We start from the raw sequence: 21,885 nt of genomic DNA, 5'->3' as shown, positions 1-21,885 counted from the left end.
GTCTCTGGGGGATGGGGGTGGCCGTGCCGGCAGCCCCGGGGAGGCGGTGCCGAGGGCGGGCCGGGCCGGGGGCGGGGGCCGGGGCCAGGGCCGGGCGGACTCCATGTCCCAGGCGCCCCGGGGCCGGTCCGAGCCGTGCCGGGAGGGAGGAGGAAGAGGAAGATGCTGCGGGCGGGCTGCCGCGCCGCGCTGTCCCGCCGTCCCCCGGGCTCGGCGCCGCGGAGAGGGGCCGGGGGCACCGGGGCTGGGGGCACCGGGGCCGGGGAGGAGCGGCTGAAGCAGACGCCGCTGGATGCCCTGCACCGGGCCCGCGGCGGGCGGATGGTGCCGTTCGCCGGCTGGAGCCTTCCGCTGCACTACGGGCAGGGCCACCTCCAGTCACACCTGCACACCCGCCGCCACTGCTCCCTCTTCGACGTCTCCCATATGCTGCAGGTAGCGGGGTCGGGATGAGGGGCTGGAGCAGGGGGGCGGTCGCGCCACCTCACAACCCCCCCGGCCCCTTGCAGACCCTGGTGTACGGCCGTGATCGCATCAGGTTCATGGAGAGCCTGGTGGTGGGGGACATCGCCGAGCTGAAGCCAGGACAGGTAGGGGGCACTGGGCAGGCACCCGGCATCCGGTGGGGTCGGAGGTGCCCGGGATGCCCTGGGAGGATCCAGGCAGCCTGCCAATGCTGCCGTGACCCGCAGGGCACGCTGACGCTGCTCACCAACGAGAAGGGCGGCATCACGGACGACCTCATCGTCACAAACACGTCAGAAGATCACCTCTACGTGGTGTCCAACGCCGCCTGTGCTGACAAGGACTTGGCCATCTTGAGGGTATGGGGCTGCCTGAGCCCCGCGGGAGGTGGGGACAGGCAGTGGGAATGAGTCCTTCTGCCTTTTGGTGACACCGGTGTTGCACGGGGTGAGGTGGCCATGGCCACGCGTGGGGCTGGCACTGGCCTGGCCCCCGTGCTAGCAGCCACTGTCACCCTGGCAGGATAGAGCGGCGCAGCTGCAGGCCACGGGCAGTGACGTGCACCTGGAGGTGTCAGACAATGCGCTGCTGGCTCTGCAAGGTAGTGGGGGCCCCAGACGGGCCTGCCCTCCTCCGGGTCCTCTCCCGGTGGATGTCACCGCCCTCCCCACCTCCTCCCCTTCCCTGGGCACTTCCAGCCACCTGCCTCCCCAGGTCCCTCCATGGCACGGGTTCTTCAGGCAGGGCTGTTGGATGACCTGGCCAAGCTCTCCTTTATGAATAGCATCTCCACGACCGTCTTCGGTGTGCCGGGCTGCCGGGTCACGCGCTGTGGTTACACCGGCGAGGATGGCGTGGAGGTACCCAGGGAACTGTGCCAGCATCCCCACTGCGGTACCAAGGCAGGGGAAGGCCGTGCCCCACTGACCCTGCCTGTGTCCTGCCATAGATCTCGGTGCCCGCGGCGCGGGCGGTGGAGCTGGCCGAGCAGCTCCTGGGTGTCCCCGATGTGTGGCTAGCAGGGCTGGCAGCCAGGGACAGCCTGCGCCTGGAGGCTGGGCTCTGCCTCTACGGCAACGACATCGACGAGACTGTCACCCCTGCCGAGGCCGGGCTGATGTGGACTCTGGGTAGGTCCACCTCCACCTCCTCCTTGGGGCAGGCAGAGCAGCAAGGTGTCCCCAGTGGGTACAAGGGGACCAGTCAGGCCCCCTCAACCCCCCCCCCACCAACCCTCACCCATCTCTACCCTGCAGGGAAGCGCCGGCGCATGGCCATGGACTTCCCTGGTGCTGCTGTCATCATGGCACAAGTGAAAGAGAAGCCAAGGCGCAGGCGTGTGGGGCTGACATCGGTGGGACCCGCCATCCGGCCCCACATGGCCATCCTGGGTCCTGAAGGCAGGCCTGTGGGTAGGTGGGGGCAGGAAGGCTGGAACGGGCAAGACCTTGAGCTGGGGCCATGGCATTGACAGGGGCTGGCCGGGCCCCATTCACCTCCCTGTATCCTCACATCCCAGGCACAGTGACCAGTGGATGTCCCTCGCCCTGCCTGGGCAAGAACATCGCCATGGGCTACGTGGAGGCAGCGCACAGCCGGGCTGGCACTGAGCTCACTGTCGAGGTGCGGAAGAAGCAGCACCCTGCAGTCATCACCAAGATGCCCTTTGTGCCCACCCAGTACTACATGGCCAAGTGAGGCCAGCCCATGCTGTGGGCACAGTGCTTCCAATAAACACCCTGTCCCGTTTCCCCGGCCTCCTCTCTGGTTATGGTGGCAATGCCAAAACAAGGAGCAGCAGGTGGGCACAGCACTTTAATGGTGTTGGCAGTACCCAGCTGGCGGTCCTGGTGCTGCTCACTCCCGGTGTGTCTTCATGGGCTCTGTCGCGGGGCCATCCCTGCAAGAGAGAGGCAGCGTGAGCACGGCTGGGGCAGCACCGGCACAGCACCCGGGCACTGGGGCAGGCACCGTGCGGGTGGGCAGGCCTGGGGGCCTTTATTGGGCCACACTGCTCTGGGGTGCAGCTGGGCGGGGTGGGGGGCTCAAAGGTCGGGGGCACAGCTTGGGGGACACTTGTCAGAAGCCACAGCTGGGGGGGGGCTGACTGGGGCCGGTGTCGCAGAGGCCCCATCCGGAGCATACCAGGCAGGCGAGCAGTCACTGGCTGTACTGGTGCAGGGTGCAGCTGGGGGGACGCTCACCGGGCTGCGCCCCGAGAGCGCTGGCCGGACGCGGGGGAGGGAAGCCGGGCAGGCCCGCGGGGGTCAGCGGAGAATCAGCGGTTTTGGGCCCGGTAGCGGTCGGGACTCACCGGGGCGGGCAGTGCCGCTCGGCGGCGCCGTTGCGTCCCGCCGGGCCGGCGGGGGACAGGGAGTGCGCGCGGGGCCGGGAGGGCGAGGCGCCGGGAGCGGTGCCGGGGGAGCGGCGGCCGGAGGGGCCGGTGCGGTAGCAGAGCGCGGCCACCGCCCCGCCGTAGGCGCGCCAGGCCAGGCGGACGCCGAGCAGGCTGATGCCCAGCCAGAGCAGCAGCAGCTGGCACAGCGCGGCCCGCACGTCCTGTGCCGCCCACTCGGCCGCCAGCTCCCGGCCTAGCGCGGCCAGCGCCCGCCACGGCGGCTGCCAGCCCGCCGCCACCGCCGCCATGGCCGCGGGGTACCGGGCGAGGCTGCCGAGGGGGCGGAGCCTCTGCCCGCCCTCGCCGCCGCCACAGCGCGGACCCCGGGGGCGGGGCCTCCCGGTGCCGCCTGTGCTGTGGGGCGTGGCCTCGGAGGCCCGGTTTGGGGGCGTGGCCTGCCCCGTACCCGCCGCCATCCTGCGCTGTCGGGGCGGGGCATTGCGGGTAGGCTCCGCCCCGGGGCGGGCCCGGTCGGTGGGTGAGGCTGTCATGGCGGGAAGCGAAGAGGAGCCGCGGTACTCGCGGCAGCTGTGAGTGCGGGCACCGGCACCGGGCACCGGAGCGCCACAGAGTCGGGGCAGGGCGCGGTGCAGCGGTGCCGGCCCCCGCTGACGGCCCCCGCCGGTACCCGCAGGTATGTGCTGGGCGGCGGCGCCCGGCGGCTGCCCGGGTCGGCGGTGCTGGTGTCGGGGCTGCGCGGGACCGGAGCGCAGGTGGCGACGGCGCTGGTGCTGGCGGGGATAGGGCGCGTCGTCCTGCACGACTGCGGTGCTGCCTGCACCGCCGACCGCACCCAGCAGGTACCGGCGGGGCCGGGCGGGGCTCCTGGGGACAGGTACGGGTGAGGTTCACTGTAACAGGTACAGATGAAGATCTCATAACAGGAACTAGTGAGAATGCCGGCAGTGGGTGCAGATATGGGTGGGGATCCCGATAATAGGTACAGTCAGGGGTCCCAGTAACAGTCAGAGGTACAGGCAGGTGTCCCAGTAACGAGTATGGGTATGGGCACAGGTCCCAGAGTACAGGTATGGATGAGCGGCCCCATAATGTGTATAGGTATTGCTAAGGGTCCTGGTAATATGCACAGACTCATGTAGGGGTCCCAAGTACCAGGTATGAATATGGAGGCGAACCCCAATAATGGGTACTGACAGCAATCCCAGTAACAGGCACAGGAATGGATGGGAAGGGCCCATAACATACAGGTACATACAAGGATCTTGGTACAGGTGCACACTCAGGGGGGAGTCCCAGTAACAGGTATGGATGTGCCTGTATCTCACAGTAATAGGTGCAGGTGCAGTTGGGAGAATCCCTGTTTGCAGGTATGTGTTTGGGGTGAAGGGCTTCCAATAACTGGCACAAGCTGGGAGGCTGGTAAGGCACAGGGTGCCCTTCATTGTCACAGGTAAGGTCTTTAGCAGAGGCCGCCTCCCCAGTGCAGACAGGGCCTGTGGAGCATCCCACAGTGGTGAGCTGCACCCCAGACCCATAGGGTTCCCCACCATGTGTCTACTCTGCAGTTCCTCCTGGAAGAGAGTGATCTGGGCCAGAACCGTGCCAAGGCATCCCAGCAGGCCCTGGCTGAGCTGAACCCCCGTGTGGTGGTCGAGGCTCACACCGGGGAGCTGTCAGAGACCTTCCTGGCCTCCTTCCAGGTGAGCCTGCATCCCGGCACCGGGGGGACCCCTGGCATGGCAGCGCTCACTGACAGACCTGGCACAGGTGGTGGTGCTGACTGAGTCCCCGCTGGAGGAGCAGCTCCGCATCGGGGACTTCTGCCATGCCCGGGGCATCTGCTTCATCGTGGCTGACACCAAGGGGCTGGCAGGGTAAGGGGTCTCATGGGGTCCTGCACTGGCTGTGGGTCACCTTGTCCCCAGAGCCCCAGCCCTGCACTGCAGCCCATGTCCCCAGCAGCCCCCTGGCAGGGCTGCTCGGCCTGGGCAGGACATGGCAGTGCTGGGGGAGCTTGGTGGGGCACTTCCTCTGGCCAAACCCCGCCTGTCCTCTCCAGGCAGCTGTTCTGTGACTTCGGGGAGCACTTTGTCGTTGATGACCCAGCAGAAGGGGATCCAGTGTCTGCTGCTGTGGAGCACATCTCCCGGGTAGGAGGGAGGGCAGCCCCTGCAGGTCTCCCAAAATTGCTGCCTCCTCTACTGGCTGTATGCCACCCTAGTCCAGTGCCCCACGCTCATGTAGCCTTCCCCTCCTCAGGGCAACCCAGGAGTGGTGACACACATGGGGACAGAGAACAGCCATGGCCAGCTCTTCCACGACGGTGACCTGGTGACATTTTCTGGCGTGCAGGGGATGACAGAGCTCAACGGCCAGGAGCCTGTCCCTGTGCATGTGCTCGGTGAGACCTCCAGGGGGATCCTGGCTGCCCTAGCTCAGGGTTGAGGAACTCACGAGTCCTTGGCAGTGACCTCGATGTGACATCTGTGCTCCTCTTGTCCCCAGATGCCTTCAGGCTGGAGATCGGTGACACCAGCTCCTTCTCACCCTACCGCTGTGGGGGTCTGGTTTCACAGGTGCAACAGCCCCAGCAGTGTTCCCATGTGAGTCCTTCTCAGCCCCACAGTGCTGCCACCCAGACTGGGGTACTGCTGTGCCATGCTGGGCCCCAGGAAAGCACTCACCCATTCCCTGGTGCTGTGCTGGCAGAAGCCCCTGTGCCAGGCAGTGGAAGAGCCCAAAATCCAGGTGGCCAGTCCCGAGGATCTGCCCCGCAGCCTCAGCCTGCACGCCGCCTTCCAGGCCCTCCACGCTTTCCGCAGGGAGCGGGGCCGCCTGCCCCGGCCCAGGGCACCCGTGAGTCCCTGTCCTGCTCCTGCCGGCCCTGCCGAACCGCCCCGCCCTGCCGGGCACTGCCTCTCCCCTCTGCCCGCAGGCGGATGCCGAGCGGGTGCTGGAGCTGGCGCGGAGCCTGGGGGCACAGCAGGGTCCCCTGGACGAGGACATCGTGCGCGCCTTCGCCACCGTCAGCGCGGGGGACCTGTGCCCCGTGGCCGCCGTGGTCGGGGCGCTGGCGGCCCAGGAGGCGCTGAAGGTGAGCGGGGCCGGGTCCCGCCGGGCACGGCTGTCCGGTGGCGCTTGGTGGCCACGAGAGGGCACCTCCTGCCCGCCTGGGGACGCCGGGTCCGGCGGCAGGGCTGGGGCGGGGTGAGGGGAGCCCCCGCTGGCCCCCTGCCCTGCCCACGGGCTGTTCGCCCCAGGCCGTCACGGGGAAGTTCGTGCCCCTGGACCAGTGGTTGTACTTCGATGCCCTGGAGTGCCTGGCGCTGGCGGGAGCTGCTCAGCTGACAGAGGCGGACTGTGCCCCGGTGAGACCCCGTGTCCAGCCCCTCCCGGCTGCCCGGGGTGCCGTGCCTGCTGTACTCACACAGCTCCTTGTCCCGGCAGAGAGGCTCTCGCTACGATGGCCAGATTGCCGTCTTCGGGGCCAATTTCCAGGAGAACCTGGGTCACCAGAAGTACCTGGTGGTGAGTGGGGAGGGGCTGTGGCACTGGGAGGCTGCAGAGCATCCAGCTGGCACGCAGGGAGCTGCAGCATCTCTGCCCTGACAGGTGGGAGCTGGTGCCATCGGCTGCGAGCTGCTGAAAAACTTTGCCATGATGGGGCTGGCGGCGGGGCCGGATGGGGAGCTCATCGTCACTGACATGGACACTGTTGCCCTCTCCAACCTCCATCGGCAGTTTCTCTATCGCTCAGCAGATATATCAGTGAGGCAGCATGAACCAGGGGCTGAGCTTCCCCCAAAGGGCATCCTGGCTGTCCTAGGGGCTCTCTAGGGCTGCCCTCCCCTTCTCTGCCCTGGCAGGAGCCCAAGTCAGTGGTGGCCGCAGCAGCCGTGCAGCGCATGAACCCTGATGTCAGAGTGACCCCTCACCAGAACCAGGTGGGACCTGCTACCGAGATGCTCTACAAGGACAACTTCTTCCGGCACCTGGATGGCGTTGCCAGCGCCCTGGACACCATAGAGGCCCGTGAGTGCCAGGAAGGGCAAGGGGACCAAGCCCTTGCACCTGCTCCCTGGGTCCCCAGCACTCCTGGCTCCCTGCAGGCACCTATTTGGAGAGACGCTGTCTCCGCTGTCGCACACCACTGCTGGACTCGGGCACGGAGGGGACACGGGGGAACGTGCTGGCCATGGTACCGTCCGTGACCGAGCCTCTGGGGCCAGCCAGCGCCCCCAGGGATGGCGCCTTCCCCATGTGTACCCTGCGGCACTTCCCCCGCACCATCCAGCACACACTGCAGGTAGGCTGAGCTGCCCCAGCCGCAGCACCCAGCGAGGAGGCACCGGGACTTTTGTCTTCCTTCCCCTTGTCCCCTCCAGTGGTGAGCCATGGGCAGGATATGGCCCCAGCTGCTTCCTGCTGGCAGCCTGAGTACTGCTGCTGGCCCTGCCAGAGCCTCCCCCTCCCCCTGGGCTTGGGGGCATAAGGGGGGAGGTTCCAGTGCTCGACACCAGTTTCTCCTCCACAGTGGGCCCGTGATGAGTTTGAGGGGCTTTTCCAGCTACCTGCAGAACAAGTCAACCAGTTCATAGAGTGAGTGGGCTTTAGGGGTAATGACACTGGGAGAGGAGTTTCCAGCTCTGCCAGGGCACTGCTGGGAATGGGAGAGGGTGCCAGACTGCCACATCCCACCCAGATGTCTCACAGGATTGCTCTTGGGCCAGCACCAGCAGCTGCCTGATTTTGCAGGGACCCAGCTTTCCTGGAGCAGCAGCTGCCCGGGAAGGTTCTGGAGCAGGTGTGGGAGAGCCTGCGGGAGCGGCCGCAGGACTGGCGGGACTGCGTGCGCTGGGCACGGCGGCGCTGGCAGCGCTGCTACCACGATGCCATCGCCCAGCTGCTGCACATCTACCCCCCGGAGCATGTGAGCCCAGCAGCACGGGGCTGGCACCCCCTGCACGCCCGTCCCTCCAGCAGCCACCTCGCTGCAGCCAGGGGCACACACTGCTGGGCCTCACTCTTCTCTCCCTGTGCCAGGAAACCAGCCCGGGTGTCCCCTTCTGGGCAGGGGACAGGAGCTGTCCCCATCCGCTGACATTCAATCCTGACAACGTGAGTGCAGGGAGAGCTGTGGGGTCTCACATGGGAATGGTATGGGCAGAGTGGGAGCCAAGCCTGTGCTGGGCATACTGGGAATACTGAACTGTAGTTGTGTATTCATACTGGGAATACTGAACTGTAGTTGTGCTATGTCTGCCACAGCCTGTGCAGGGCTACCAGGTCCTGGGCTGGGTCTGTCCCTGTCCCCTCAGTGAGGGCACTGCAGGGGACAGCTTGCATGTGCTCTGTGGCCAGAGGAGGAGGAGAGGCTCCTCCACCTCCACTCTGGGGCAAAGCCAGGCAGTTCTACCAGCTCAGGGCAGTGCTGGCAGCCCTTGGCTATGTGGGACCACTCCAGCAAGGCACCCCATGGCCACCCACCCCTGTTCTACTTTGCAGGACATCCACCTGGATTATGTCCTGGCTGCTGCCCACCTCTTTGCCCAAGTGCACAGGGTGCCACCATGCAGTGACCGGGCAGCCATCCGGGCCATCCTCCGTGATGTGGTCCTGCCACCCTTTGCACCCCAGGAGGGGCTCCAGATCCCCCTCACAGAGGAACCCACAGAGAAGGCACAAGTTCCCACTGGTGAGGTTCCCAGCTATGTTCCTGGGCCCAGCCTTGTGGTGGTGGGGCTGTGGCTTCTTGTCCCTGCTCCAGCACCCAAGATGACCCAGGCCAAGGTGGGGGCACCCCAGCATTGCCACAGAGCAGGAGTATCGTGCCAGGTGTCCCTGTGCCCCCAGATCACAGACAGCTGACAAAGCTTACCCAGGACCTGGTGCAGTGGAGACAGGAACTGCTGAGGGATGAGGACACACAAGCACCCTTGATGGAGCCCATCCACTTTGAGAAGGTAGCAGAGCCAGGCAGGTGGCCCTGCTCAGCCTGGAGGGGTTGATGTCTCCATGGGATGCAGATGTCCCCCCACTCTTCCCCACAGGACAATGATGTCCACATAGACTTTATCACAGCAGCATCCAACCTGCGTGCAGAGAACTATGGCATCTCCCCTGTCAACTGGCTGACGGTGAGAGGGGCAGTCTGTGGGGTCAGGAGTCCTGTCCTGTGTGGGGCAGTCGGTGACACACTCCTGTCCTCAGAGCAAGCGGATTGCTGGGCGGATCGTGCCCGCCATCATCACCACCACGGCAGCCGTGGCTGGGCTGGCATGCCTGGAGATCTACAAGCTGGTGTGGGGGTGCCAGGAGCTCAGCTGCTACCGCAACAGCAACATCAGCCTGTCTGCCTGCCTCCTGCTCCGTGTGCAGCCCCTGCCAGCCTCCACCTACCGGGTAGGACCCTCTTCCCTGGGAAAGTGCAGGTGGGGGACACCCAGGGGCCAGTGGCATCTGCTGTGGGATAATGTCAGGGGGAGCCAGGGGAAAGGAGGTGGCCACGCAGCAAGGGCAGCCCTGGCCATAGCACTCCAGAAATGGATCTGGGTGCTGCAGTGGGTTGGGAATGCTGCCAGGCAGTGAGGAACCAGCTCCTTCCCCTGGCTGCCCCCCCAGCACTGAGACATTGCCACTGCCCCATTGGGGTGCTGTGATGCTCTGGGGTGCCCAGGGGGCTGAGGCAGCCCCACTGCCCCATGGCAGGCCCCACGCTGAGCCCCACAGCCGGGGTGGGAGCCGCTGCAGCCGCACTCATCTGGCTTATGGAAACCAGCTGCGGCAGGCAGAGAGCAGCTGGCACTGGGCCGGGAAGGGCCGCCCGGGGGAGCGGGGCCGGGGGTCCCGGCGGTGGGGAACCAGGGAGGGAGGGCGGGGGTGGGGGCAGGCCCAGATTGGGACCGTCTGGGCTATAGAGGCCCCTTTGTCTGGGGGTTTATGGCGTGCGAGGCAAGGCAGCCCTTCCGGCACGGCAGGAAGCGCCGATTGGAACCAGATTGGCCCGGGGGGCCCAGGGCCGGGGGCAGGAAGAGGGGGAGGGAGGGAGGGAGGCGACTCCATTGCCTTGCGCCGGCTCCAGCACCACTTCGGGCTGATGGCTGCCCCACGGCTCCCTCAAACCCCATGGCCAGCCCTGTGCCATCCTGGCTGCAGTGTCCCTGGGTTGCCATCATCCCTGGATGGAGGATGCTGCTGGGTCTGGCCATGCCCTCAGGTCCCTGCAGCAGCACCCAACACCTCCATGTGCCAGGGCGAGGACACCCGGTGTGACATTTCACACCCGGCTGCTTGGCTGTGGTGGGAACACATGTCCCCAAGGCCTGCTTGGTGTGACCTATGTCCCCATGGGGACATGGGGAGCCCATGCTGGGAGCCAGCCTTGTCCAGAGGAATATGTTTCCCAGGATCAGAGCAATGCACTTTGGTGGTGGAGGGCCAGGCCATGGCTTTCCCTTTGTGCCAAGCAGTTGCTGCCCCGGTGAGGATGGGGTTAAGCCCTTCTCTGCACCAGTGGGATAAGTGCAGGCAGCAGAAGGTGGAGGTGAGAAGGCAGCAGAAAGCAGGAGGGAGAGTGACCAGGTGTGAGCACCCCTCCTGAGTGGGGCTGGGGCCAGGCGGGCAGTGCTGGCTCTGCCTGCAGCGAGGGCAGATGGCCGAGCAGCCCTGCCAGACGGCCCCGGGCTTGGCACCACACCGGCCTCCTTGGGCCGGAGCAGGGGTCGTGGGGCCACAGGCATGAGAAGAGATGATTGTGTGGGCCTGGCCAATGCCTCAATGGCCTTTTGTGCGCTGTCCTGGCCCGGGGCTAGGGGCAGTGCCGGCCCCACACTGACACTGACCCTTAAGTGGACCCCAGCAGTGCTGGGCGGATAGTTGTGTCCCCCCCTGCCCCTGCACCGCCATGGTGCCCCCATCACCCTGCCCATTTGCCTGCCCTGGTGTCCCCCAGCCCTTGTGCTGCACCAGTCCCTGTCCCATGGGGCTGGTCAGGCAGGATCTGGGGTGCCAGTGCTGGCTGCCACTCCTTGGCAGTACGGCAGGCGGGAGTGGAGCTGCTGGGACCGGCTGGAGCTGCGGGCAGTCGGCGCAGATGGGCAGGCCATGACGGTGCAGGAGGTGCTGGACTGGCTGCAGGTGAGCCCAGCGCTGCCAGCGCTCAGTCAGGTCACCCTGGGAGATGCAGAGCCAGATCCTGACACCCGAATCTTGCAGAGGACACATGGCTGGACCGTGACCATGCTCCTGTGTGGTGACACCATGCTCTATGACAGCAAGGCAGATGCAGAGACCCGGGCCCGGCAGCAGGCACAGAGGTAGGTCCAGGGCTCCAGGGACCAATCCTGACCCGGGGGGGGCTTCCAGCCCCCACTGCCTCAATCCTGAGCCACTCCAGCTGCAGTGCAGCTCCCAGCTGGCTGCTGGATAAACATCCTGCCGGCAGCACTTCCCGTGGCAGGACCCCTGCCCGGCCCCTTGCTGCCGGCCCCTGCATCCCACCAGCCTGGCCGGACACCCCTGAGGGGCCCAAGGCACCCCTGGAGCACTCAGCCAGCCTTGGGGGACAAGCCAGTGTCCCCAAAACCCCCTTTTTCTGCTACAGGTTATCCGAGAGCTTGGAGGATGCCAGGATGCCGCAGCAGCAGGACCTGGAGCTGCTGTATATGTGCGAGGGAGAGGATGCTGAGGCTGAAGATAGCCGTCCGCCTCTCCTGTGCTCCCTACCTTGAGCAAGGGGCCAGCTTCTCCTGCCCCATGCAATAAAAGCTGCAGGCTGCAATAGCCCTCCTTGCAAAACCCCCCTGCTTGCCCTGGCCAGGAGTCGGGGCACAGGCACTCCCTTTGATAAACGCTGCGGCACCCAGACCGTATAAAACGGGGGTTTATTTACAGGGTGGGGGTGCGGGCCGCCGCAGCAGCCGGGCTAAATGTAGCCGATAACGTCGTTGCAGATGATGGGCTGGCGGCTGCGGCTGTTCATCAAGGCGGTGAAGCGGTGGAAGTCCGTGGCCAGCTGGGTGATGTTGCTGTGGGACTGGTGGAAGCAGGCGCCCTTGGGCTGTCCCCCCAGCCCCAGCGGGCAGGAGAAACGCTTGGTGGCATCGCGGCCCCCCGGCCGGGCACCGTCGGTCCCCCGGGGCCGGGCCATGTTGGCCAGCTTGCGGCGCACGTTGCCCGAGAGGCTGAGCAGGAAGGCGGGGGGCTTGGCCAGCCGGCGGGAGGGCTCGGCGGGGGCCCGGCGACGCGGTTCGGCGCCCACCTCGGGCAGGTCCATCCAGTTCTCCACCAGGTCAGCGAAGCAGTTGTCGCCCAGCACCAGAGGCTGCCGGTTCCGGCTCTGCGACAGCAGCGCTACAGTCCAGTCCTGCGTGTCGGCGGGCTCCAGGGCCCGCCACTGCTCCAGGCAGGCGTCCGAGGTGGATTTGGGGCGGACACGGCGGGCGGGGACGGGCGGCGGGGCGGCGGGGCCGGCGGAGAGCCGGTGTGCCCGTTGGCAGGGCAGCAGATGCCGGCGCCGCACGGGCGCCTCCTCTTCCCTCCACGTGCCCCCCGACGCCTCCGAGTAGCCCGAGTCGAACTCCAGGCTGCGCTCGCTGGCCGGGGGTGAGCGAGCGGCCGGGCCGCCCCCCTCCTCCTCCTCGCCACCGGGATCCAGGCTGCAGGCCGAGTCCGCCGCCGAGCCGGGGCGCGGGGCACGGGGGGTCGGCCCCGTGGCCCTCCCGGGGTGCTGCGGTGTCTGCCGCGTGCCGCGCATGTGCGCCCGCGGCGTCGGGCCCGCGTCCCGCCGGCACCACTGCAGGGAAAAGGAGATCAGCACATGGCCAGCACCGCCATCTCCATCCCATCCCACCCTCCTCGGCACCCCGCCATCCCCATCCCACCCTGCTCGGCACCCCGCGCCCCCCCGCCCCGGCTGGTGGGGGCTTCGCTGGCGCAATGGGCGTGCGGCAGGGTGCGGAGAGCGGGCCGCAGGTCCCGGCTTGCCTCCAGCCCCGGGCCCCGCTTTCCTGCGGCTCCTGCGCGGAGCCGGCCGGCGTGCAGCGGCTTGTCGGGTGAGCAAGCAGGCACCCAGCCCCGGCCGTGCCTGCGGGAAGTGACAGAGGGCCACGGCACGTAGGAGCGGGCGCTGCACTGCCCCCCCGACAGCTCCTCGAGTGCCCCCTTCTCGGCGAGGAGGCAGCCGGGACACCCCTCCGGCAGAGCCCCACTCGTGGCACGGGGCCAGCGGCAGCCCCGGGGCACCCGCGGGTGCTGGGGTGGGGCTCTGCCCCCGCGCCTTGGCAGGGCCACCCACACACCCCGTGCCCTCCAGCTGGGGACACCCCAGGTGACGTCAGGGTGCAGCCAGGCCTGCGCCCAAGGCCCGGGACCCCCCAAAGGCCGGGAATTACAGGGGACCAAGGCAGCCAGGGCTGAACGGAGCACGGCCGGGCGGGCGCTGGAAGGGACTGCTGGCTCCCGCAGCCGGGCCGCTCCTCGCTCTTGAATTCCTATTGTCTGAACCCAAAAGCAGGGTGTTACGTCCGCTTTCCTTTCCGCGCTGGAGTCGCGGGAAGCTGAGTGTGCAGGAGGGATTGCTGGCTGGCCCTGACACAGCTGCTGGCAGGACTATCCTTGTCCCTCTCCGCGTCCCCGTGCAAATCCCTGTCCCCCTCCCCGCTGCCTGGGACCCTCTCATCCAGCCGTAGTGGCAATGTGCCACCACTTCGAGCCGCCCAGTCCTGCCGCTGGTCGGGAACACTGGGGCAGCCGGTTGTGAGGTGCTGGGTAAGCATGTGGCAGGCCCAGGAGAGCCGAAGGGCCACCCTGTCACCGCCGTCCCTCGGGGCAGCCCAGGTGGGTGGCAGGGTGGCAGCTCCGGGGGGACGGTGCCGCTGGCACCTTGACAGCTGGACGCCGTGCCCGCTGGCCACCAGTGTCCCCGCACCACCAGGGTCCCACCGGGCGCACACGTCCCCCGCGCCGCCTTTGGCCTCGCCTGTAATGTCACGGCCTTGATGTCACCGGCAGCGCCCGGACGTCACGGCAATCCCGCAGTCCCGGGGCGGCGGGGCGCGGGTGCGGTGGTCCCGTCCCGTTCCCTCCCGGTGCCCGCGGCGGCACTCACCCGGTCGGCGCCGAGCTCGTCTGGGCGGGCGTTGTGCATGCCCGGTCCTGCTCCCCCGGCGCCGCTCCCGGCCCCGCTCCCAGAGCCGCCGGTACCGGTGGCGGAGCAGCAGCAGCCGCAGCAGCGACAGCGGACGGAGCGCCCGGCCGTGCCCGCCGCCTCCCGGCGCTGCCCGGCGGCCCCGCCCCGCCCCGCCCCGGCCAATGGGGCCGCCGTAACGTGAGCCCGGCCCGCACCGGCACCGCCGCCCCGGGGCCCCGCCCCGCCCACGGACCCCTCCCCGCCGCCCCGGGGCCCCGCGCCGGGCACCACCCGGGCACCGCCGGGCCGGGCGGGATCCGTGTCCCGGCCGGCGGCACCGCGGGCACCGGGCGTCCCGCAGCTCGGTATGCCCCGCAGGGAAGGAGGGCAGCCCCGGTACAGAGCCCCGGCGGAGGCATCCTCCGTCGGCACCCCACGCCACCGGGCTGCCAGAGCCGGGCTGGGCGCTGGAGGCGGGAAGGGAAGAGTGACCCGGGCCGTGGTGCCCGTTAATTGGGAACTAATAACGCTTAATGGGGATCCCGGGGAAGCAGCACTGGTTTGCAAATGAACGAGAACACGGCCAAAAATTACCTCCCAGCTAATTTTCCCGGTTCCCGAGCGTGCCGCGTGGTGAAGCAGCGTGGGGTGGCAGCCAAACCCCACGGAGCTGCGAGTGGCGAGGGGCTGGGAGCGGCGACGTGCAGAGCCGGGGGCACTGGAGCCGTGCCCTGTCCCTCCCCTGGCCGGGCCGGACACCACGGGTGGGGATGGACGGCATGACGCCGGGCTGGGGTGGTGCCCAGCAGCCCTGGCAACCGGCTGCAGCTTGTCCCAAACACCCAGCGAGCCATGGGCATGCACGGACACCTCACCTTCCTCCTCCTCAGCCTCTGTGCCCCGGGTAGGTGCTTCAAGATCACAGTGTTCGGGGCACCCTTTGCCAGATTGTGGGTGGATGACTGAGAGGAAGGCAACAGGGAAGAGGCTCCCACATTCCTGGGGCTGACCCCAGGATGGGCAGAGGGGTTGGCAGCTGCCTGGCTGGTTGAGGCGGGGAGGGGGCATCCCACGAGCATGCGCTCAGGGCATTCCCGGGTGTCCTCAGGGTGTCCTCAGCATTGCCAGAATGTTACTGGGATTTCTTTTGGGCATCACTGTGGCATATCCAGACACCAATGGGGTTTCATCAGAGCATCTCACAGAGGGAATTCTGGGGCCTCCCCAGGGCATTGCCAGGGCACACCTGGCAGGCTGTGGTGACACTCTCCTCTTTGCAGGGACTTTTGTCAGAGCAACAGGTAAGAGCAGGGTGCTTTGGACCCAGCTGTGTCTGCCAGGGAAAGCTGTGCCTGCATTGGTGCTTGGGTGCAGGAGCAGAGCTCCGTAAGCACAGCTGGATGAGTCGTCAGTGGTCCCTGGGGTCTTCCACCAGTCCTGCCTGACCTGCCACGTGTGGTGACCCTGAGTGAGGACACAGTGCCAGGCACCCGTGTCACTGAGGTGACCGTGTCCTGCAGCAACTCAAGCAGCAGTCCCAATGTCACCCTGGACAGCATCGAGCACGAGCACCCCTTCAACTCCATCGCCATCAGCTCTGACCCCACAGATGCCACCATGTTCCGGGCAGAGGTGTGGCTGGGGAATGGGGAGTGGGGCAGGAGCTGGCAGACGCCCTGCTGAGTGCCTGTGTCCCCATGGCAGGTGACACTGCGTGCTGGCGCAGAGCTCGATGCCCGCCGGGTGAACCAGTACACACTGATCCTGCGGGCTGCTTGTCCTGGTGAGGATGAGGTGGAGGAGCGGCTCTTTGTCCGGGTGATAGCAGGCCACATGCTGCGCTGTGAGACCCTCTTTGCCAGCACAGGTGGGAACAGGGGGGCACAGGGCAGTGGGGGCTGTGGGTGCCAGCCAGCACCAAGCTCTCACAGCTGTGCTCTGCTCCAGAGGGTGATGTGGTGCAGGTGATGGCAGATGTGGTGCCCCGGACACCCCTGTACATGGTGCTGCCACAGCCACTCGGTGGGCTGACGGTGAGTGGCAGCTCCCTGGGGGCCACACCCCCACAGAAGGGAGAAGCCTTGGGGACAGCTGAACCCCGGATATGGAGGAGTGGGACAGGGGTTCCCATCACCCTCCTTTCTGCAGTTCAGGCTCCAAAACGGCAACACACCACTCACGCTCACCCGCCAGGGCCTGGTGCTGGCACCTGACAATGGTTTTGATCCCAGCAAGGACACCCAGGTGGGCACCAGCAGCCCCAGGCTGGTCACAGCCACCTCTCAGGCCACCAGCACCCCCCTCCCTGGCCACAGCTCTCCCTCCACATCCCGCTCTGTCCATTAGGCCCCTGTCTCCCCCTAGACCCACAAGTGCTCCAGCCCTGTCCCTATCCCCTTCCGCATCTCAAGTCCTGTCCATATCCTCATCCCTGTCTGTATTCCTGCCCATTCTAGTCTCCAGCTCATACTTATCTCCATCTCCACACCTCTTCCCACCTCTGTTCCTACTCCAAGTCCCATTCTCATCTCTTGCCCTCTCTCCTTTGTCTCTGTTCCTGTTTCTGTTCCCATCCCATTGCTATTCCTGTCCCCATCCCCATCCCAATCCCCACTGTTGGTGCCACCCAGGGCTGTCCCACAGCTGCCCCGGTGCTGGCCCACAGACGTTCCTGTTGGACATTGAGGTGATGGATCGTCACGGGCACAACTGCAGCAGGGCTCTAAGGGTGGAGGTGCTGCCATCACGCCGTCCCCGCGTCACCTTCCCGTGAGTGGGGCTGGGCCAGGAGGGGGGTGCTGGTGGCACCGGGCCATGCCACAATGCCCACCTTGTCTGCAGTGAGCCACACCAGGCTGTGACAGTGACAGAAGGCATTGGCCCTGGGGAGGTGGTCACACAGGTCCATGCCAGAGGTGACAATGTCCGCTATGCCATCCTCGCTCCTGTGGCTCCCGTGCTCTTCGCCATTGACGAGGGTGAGCACGGCAGCAGGGATCACCCTGTCCCTGTCCCCGTGCCCAGTGTGAGGCCATGGCTCTTCCTGCAGTGACAGGGGAGATCCGCAGCACCCGGCGGCTGCAGGCGATCCGTGCCCGCCTCCTCATCCGGGCTTACAACGCGCTGCACCCCAACGATCGCGCCACTGCCACGGTCAATGTCACCGTGCAGGGGACAGACCGCCTGGCACCGAGATGTGTCCCAGCCATCTTCGTGTATGGTTCAGGGGGGAGCGGGTGCATGGAGTCTCTGCCAAACCCAGGACATGGGACAGAGGCTGAGCTGCTGACTGCCCCGCCACAGGTCCCAGGTGCCTGAAACCATGTCCCCTGGCAGCACGTTGGTGACACTGAGGTGCACCAGCTCCACCAGCACTGATGGGTGTCTGCACTATGCTCTTAAGGGGCCTCCCTCCTCCCTCTCCCACTTCTGCATGGAGGGGCCACAGCTGAAGGTGAGTGGGGCCATGGGCAGTGCCCAGGTGGACAGCAAGCCAGACCCCGGAGCCCAGTGGGACAATGGGACCCTGTGACTTGTGCTGTCTTGCCAGGTTCTGGGTCAGGGCTCCCTGCTCCCCAAGGCCTACTTGTTCTCCTCACTTGCTCCCTCCTTCTCCCCTGGCATCGCAGCTTTGTGGGACACCCTGGCTTTGTGGGACACTCTGGCTTTGCAGAGCATCTGAGCTTTGCAGAGTGCCTCAGCTCAGCCTGAGTCTTCCCTCCTGGCTTGGCAGGTCAACACCACCCTGGACTATGACTCGGAGGCCATGGCTGCTCTAGGCTTCCAGTTCACAGCCACCATTGTGGTGACAGTGGGAGGGCAGCCCCGACAGAGCAGTGAGTGCCCATGTCCCTAGGGTGGGAAAACACCTTTCCCAATCCCCAAACCAGCAGATCATGGAGGAAACATTCCTTCCCTGCTGCCCCAGAGATGCCCACCCCAGAGGTGGTGCCTCTGTCCCCATGTCACCCAGCCCAGCACAGGCTGTGTGGGGGTGCCAGCCTGGCTGAGCAGCTGTGTGCCACACAGCCCGTGTGCCTGTGCTTGTGACGGTGACACCTGTCAACGAATTCAGACCAGTGTGCCCCAGCAGTGCCACCTTCACTGTGCCAGAGACAGCAGCTTTCGGCAGCCTCGTGGGGCGTGTGGCTGGCACTGACCGTGACTACCCCCAGGAGAGCCTGGAGTACAGCCTGGAGGGGGGGCCTGGCCCCGCACAGCCCTTCTCCATCGACAGGCGCACAGGTGAGCCCCCAGCCCCTTTCCCAGTCCCCGCCACACCCATGGCACCCACCAGCTCCCAGCAGCTCCCAGCTCCCATAGGCGAGATCCGCGTGGTGGGACCCCTGGACTCGCAGCAGCACAAGAGCTACAGGCTGGTGGTGCGGCTGACGGACACCCACAATGACCTGGACCCGAGGAAGAGGCAGAGCCGTCTGTGCGATGTGTCTGTGCGCCTGCAGGTGTGAGGGCAGCCCCCTGGGTGGGCTGTGGTGGGGGTGAGGACTGGGGGTGCCTACCCCGCCGCTTCCCCCTGCTCCCGACAGGCTGTGCCGGACCAGCTGCCGGAGTGCATCCCCGAGGTGCAGGAGCTGCGGATCACGGCCGGGTCCCCGGGCAGCCGCCAGCCTGTCACCCGCCTGCTGTGCCACGGCAGCCCCGACAGCGCCCTGCTGACCTACACCATTGTTGGAGGTGAGGAGCGGCCAAGGCACGGCACAAACCAGCCCTCGCCGTGGTGTGACACTGAGCAGACCCTCTCGTCCAGGCAATGAGGATGGGCGCTTTCGGCTGGAGGGGAACACCCTTATCTACCTGCCCGGTGACCGAGCCGAGCCCCAGCCCTTTGTCCTGCTGGTGGAGGTGTGGGGTGGCTCTGGTGGCCGCCGCCGCAGCAGCCTGGTGGCACTGGTGGTGCACGTCACCCCCCGGAGCACCCCGGTGCCAGCCAGCACCACCACCCAGCACACGGTGAGCAGAGCCCGTGGCCGGGAGGAGCTCTGGGGTCCCTTGGAGCACCCTCCCATGGCCCCTCACCCCCTGCCTCCACAGACTCTGCAGAAGGAGCCGCTGGTTGTCCTGCAGACGGAGGCGGTGTGGCACCCACCAGCCTGGTTTGTGGCTGTGCTGACCCTCTCTGGTGTCCTGCTGCTGGCCACCCTGGGCTGCACGGCCCGGAACCTGCTGTGCAGGTGAGCCCCAGCCCTCCTCACGGCATGGCTCAGTGAGCAAGGCTGAGGGTTCACGGCTGCCTTCGCCTTCTGCTCCTCCCACAGCAACCGAGCCCCTGGCAAGCTGTTCCTGGCCAAGAGGTGAGTGCTGGATGGCCTGGGTGGTCACATTGGTGGTTGTATTGTCCTTGCAGGTAGCCAGGGAGACGCAGCACATGGGGTATGTTTAATATTCCCTGCATTTGGCCGTGGCTTGCTGTTCCAGGGACCCATCTCTCCCAAGGCAAGGGTGCAGCCCTGATGGGGGCTATGGAAGCAGAGAGAACAATTTGGCCAGTAGACCATGTTGGTGGCCAGGTTAGGGCACAAACTCTGCAGTGGACAGGGTGGGATGGCACAGTGCTGGTGCCAATGACTACTGCAAGGCTGGGTCCTGGCACCAGGGCTGAGGTCACTGCAGCTCACCAGGGGAGCCCGTTTGGCAGGGGTGAGCCCCATTTTTCAGGGAAAGCTCCCAGGGAAGAGCTGAGCAGGCTGCACAACCCCTGGAGGATCAGTGATGGTGACAGGTGACAGAGGACAGAGCCTGGGCAGATGCTAGAGCAGCCTGGGCCAAGTGTCTGCACAGCAAGGAGGGGACGTGCAAGCCCATGGCAGGATAACAGTCACCTCCAGTGGCATAACTGCCCCGAGGTGATGCATAGCTGGATCCAGGTGCATTGGCAAGGTTGGGGACACAGTGCTTGGTGACACTGGGAGTGTAGTGACTATGCAAGGGAGAAGACCCAGGGTTAGCCCCCTGGCAGCTGCCCCAGCACAGCATCCTCCAAGCACAAGAGTGGTGCATTCCAGCATGTGGGGAAACAAGAGGATGTGGTGACAGACCTGCTTGGTGCTCAGGCACTCGTGAAAGGTGGTGGTGCTTGGGGGAGCACAGCCCTGTCATAGTCCATCCCCTCCTGTGCCAGGGGACAATCAGGTAGGCGGATGATGGGCTTAACAGGGTGCAGCTGGCAGGGCAAAACCTGGCTGGCAAGTCTCTCCCAGCAGCCTCTCTTGGGGCTGAGGCCACAGCCCATCACTGGCATCATTCCCTCCCTTCCCCTCTTCCTTCTGCAGCTCCTGGGATGTGATGGAGCATGGCAGGAACAAGGAGGAACGGGGACACCCACACGCCAGCAGCCCAGTAAGTGTGCGGCAGCGAGGGTGGGTGCCCTGCCAGGGAGGCAGAAGAACCCTGTGGCCCTCAGCAGCCTCTCCTGTCTCCTCCCCACAGGGGCAGTTCGATGGCCATGCTCAGGACCCACGTGAGTGCCCTGTCCCACAGCCCCAACAGCCTGAGGTTGTGTCCCCCAGGGCAGAGGAGTCTGGGTACAGCAGGGATGGGGACCGGGCCCACAGGGCAGTGGCTGAGTGCTGCCTCCATCCCAGGCACCGGCAGGGATTATCTCTTCAACAGCGTGACCGGGGCTCGGCGCTGGATCTGAAGGGGGCTCCTTGTGCCCCACAGCTCCACGGGGGCAGTGCTGGGCAGAGCACCGGGCACTGGCACACAGCTGGTACAGCCCCGAGGAGGAGACCCATCCTTTGTGGCCAAACCTGCTGCACACGGGCTGCAGGCACACCCTGAGCCACCTCAGCCGGTGCAGAGTTAATAAATGTGTCAGAGATTGCACAGGCGGCTGTGATTGCCTCAGGGGGTCCCGGTGCAGCGCAGTGCTGCTGTGGCTGTCCTGCTGCGCTGGTCATTAGCACTGTCTCGTCAGCCATGTGGGTGCCGTGACCCAGGACAAGGATTGGCAGCTGGCTTGGCACTGCGGAAAAGGTTATGAGAGCTTTGGCCAAGCCTGCTTCGGTCACAGAAGCATCTCTATAGTCTCTGGATGTGACCCAGCCGGGGCAGTCCACAGGGAGGTTATCTGGGGCGAGAAAACTTAGCCACGGGTAATTTTGAGCCACTTTTGCCCCGAGTCCCGTGTCCCCCTCAAGCTCTGCTTTGTTACAGGGCTCGCAGGCGCAAACGGGTGGGATGAGCAGCTGGTGGGCAGAGGGGATGGGTTGATAATTGGGAGGAAAAGTGAATTAGCTGGGTGCAGGTGAGAGGGACGCCGCAGGAGGAGCTGGGAGCGGCGGGAGGCTTTGAAGGCGTCAGTCAGCGGGAGGTGGGAAAGCGGTTATTTGAATTTCAAAGGAGCGCGCCGCGGGACGCCTCCCTGGCAGCTCCCGGGGAAATGAAGCACTGGCGGGATAAGAGGGAAGAGACTGATTTGGGGAGTAGGTGACTAAGGGGAACAGGGGCCAGCCGTGAAATTTCACAGTGAGAGGGGTCACCTGTGTGACTTTGCCTGAGGGTCCCTTTTTGCCCTGAACCCACTGGAACCGTGACCGTCCGGGAATTTAACCCTTTGCGGTACAGAAGTGGTGCGTGAGCGTGTCCCATTGGCGACACCCCGCTCGGAGCGGCGGCCGGGGTGGGATACGGAGCGGCCCCAGGGGCTCGGGGCGGGGAGCTCTGAGTGTGGGACGGCGGGACGGCCGGGTGTGAGTTTGTACCGGGGAACACGGCGTGCAGAGCGGCCGGGCAGAGGTTCTGACCGGGGAGCGCGGTCCGGAGCGCGGAGCCGCGGGCCGCGCCCATTGGCCGAGCGCCCCCCCTTCTCTGCGAGCAGCCAATCAGACGGCGCTGCCAGCGAGGGGGCGGGGCTCTGGCGGGCGTCACGTGTGCCTAACGTGCGCTGCCGTCCGCGCTCGGGAGAGGGCGG

General features: G+C 66.3%; 5 protein-coding genes across 6 annotated transcripts; 3 read left to right on the top strand and 2 right to left on the bottom strand.

Moving 5' to 3' along the window:
* The first annotated feature begins 66 nt into the window (after positions 1–66).
* Positions 67–2,221, top strand: AMT (aminomethyltransferase). The gene is made up of 8 exons (XM_036391256.2): positions 67–435; positions 510–590; positions 693–824; positions 988–1,066; positions 1,180–1,325; positions 1,415–1,595; positions 1,722–1,877; positions 1,985–2,221. The coding sequence occupies exons 1-8, from the start codon at positions 163–165 to the stop codon at positions 2,161–2,163; spliced, it is 1,227 nt and encodes a 408-aa protein (XP_036247149.1). The 5' UTR covers positions 67–162; the 3' UTR covers positions 2,164–2,221.
* A 46-nt stretch (positions 2,222–2,267) lies between these two features.
* TCTA (T cell leukemia translocation altered) lies at positions 2,268–3,151 on the bottom strand. The gene is made up of 2 exons (XM_036391257.2): positions 2,780–3,151; positions 2,268–2,365 (listed from the first exon to the last, which is right to left on the bottom strand). Exons 1-2 carry the CDS (start codon positions 3,109–3,111, stop codon positions 2,323–2,325), a joined length of 375 nt encoding a protein of 124 aa, XP_036247150.1. The 5' UTR covers positions 3,112–3,151; the 3' UTR covers positions 2,268–2,322.
* A 201-nt stretch (positions 3,152–3,352) lies between these two features.
* UBA7 (ubiquitin like modifier activating enzyme 7) lies at positions 3,353–11,620 on the top strand. Its single transcript, XM_036391255.2, has 24 exons — positions 3,353–3,393; positions 3,498–3,663; positions 4,390–4,524; positions 4,592–4,698; positions 4,884–4,974; positions 5,084–5,225; positions 5,330–5,427; positions 5,534–5,680; positions 5,760–5,918; positions 6,085–6,192; positions 6,272–6,352; positions 6,437–6,592; positions 6,691–6,856; positions 6,934–7,130; positions 7,359–7,423; positions 7,580–7,754; positions 7,868–7,942; positions 8,330–8,519; positions 8,678–8,787; positions 8,875–8,961; positions 9,035–9,226; positions 10,859–10,960; positions 11,039–11,139; positions 11,427–11,620. Exons 1-24 carry the CDS (start codon positions 3,353–3,355, stop codon positions 11,551–11,553), a joined length of 3,018 nt encoding a protein of 1,005 aa, XP_036247148.1. The 3' UTR covers positions 11,554–11,620.
* An 89-nt stretch (positions 11,621–11,709) lies between these two features.
* Positions 11,710–14,014, bottom strand: INKA1 (inka box actin regulator 1). The gene is made up of 2 exons (XM_036391186.2): positions 13,932–14,014; positions 11,710–12,617 (listed from the first exon to the last, which is right to left on the bottom strand). The coding sequence occupies exons 1-2, from the start codon at positions 13,968–13,970 to the stop codon at positions 11,748–11,750; spliced, it is 909 nt and encodes a 302-aa protein (XP_036247079.1). The 5' UTR covers positions 13,971–14,014; the 3' UTR covers positions 11,710–11,747.
* A 785-nt stretch (positions 14,015–14,799) lies between these two features.
* CDHR4 (cadherin related family member 4) lies at positions 14,800–20,798 on the top strand. Of its 2 annotated transcripts, XM_054516054.1 has the most exons (20): positions 14,800–14,856; positions 15,233–15,253; positions 15,388–15,584; positions 15,657–15,819; positions 15,900–15,985; positions 16,101–16,196; positions 16,618–16,721; positions 16,794–16,930; positions 17,002–17,167; positions 17,256–17,406; positions 17,686–17,788; positions 17,982–18,197; positions 18,276–18,415; positions 18,500–18,647; positions 18,721–18,923; positions 19,005–19,144; positions 19,229–19,264; positions 20,243–20,309; positions 20,400–20,430; positions 20,555–20,798. In XM_054516054.1, the coding sequence occupies exons 1-20, from the start codon at positions 14,805–14,807 to the stop codon at positions 20,608–20,610; spliced, it is 2,313 nt and encodes a 770-aa protein (XP_054372029.1). In that variant the 5' UTR covers positions 14,800–14,804; the 3' UTR covers positions 20,611–20,798. The 2 variants fall into 2 exon arrangements, with proteins under 2 accessions (XP_054372029.1, XP_036246916.1); XM_036391023.1 differs by lacking the exon at positions 14,800–14,856 and having other exon boundaries at positions 15,082–15,253.
* The last annotated feature ends 1,087 nt before the right edge of the window (positions 20,799–21,885 follow it).

Source organism: Molothrus ater, chromosome 11, assembly GCF_012460135.2.
Source record: "Molothrus ater isolate BHLD 08-10-18 breed brown headed cowbird chromosome 11, BPBGC_Mater_1.1, whole genome shotgun sequence".
NCBI lineage: Eukaryota > Metazoa > Chordata > Aves > Passeriformes > Icteridae > Molothrus > Molothrus ater.
Note: the sequence above shows the minus strand (reverse complement) of the source record. Positions and strands in the feature narration are given on the sequence as shown.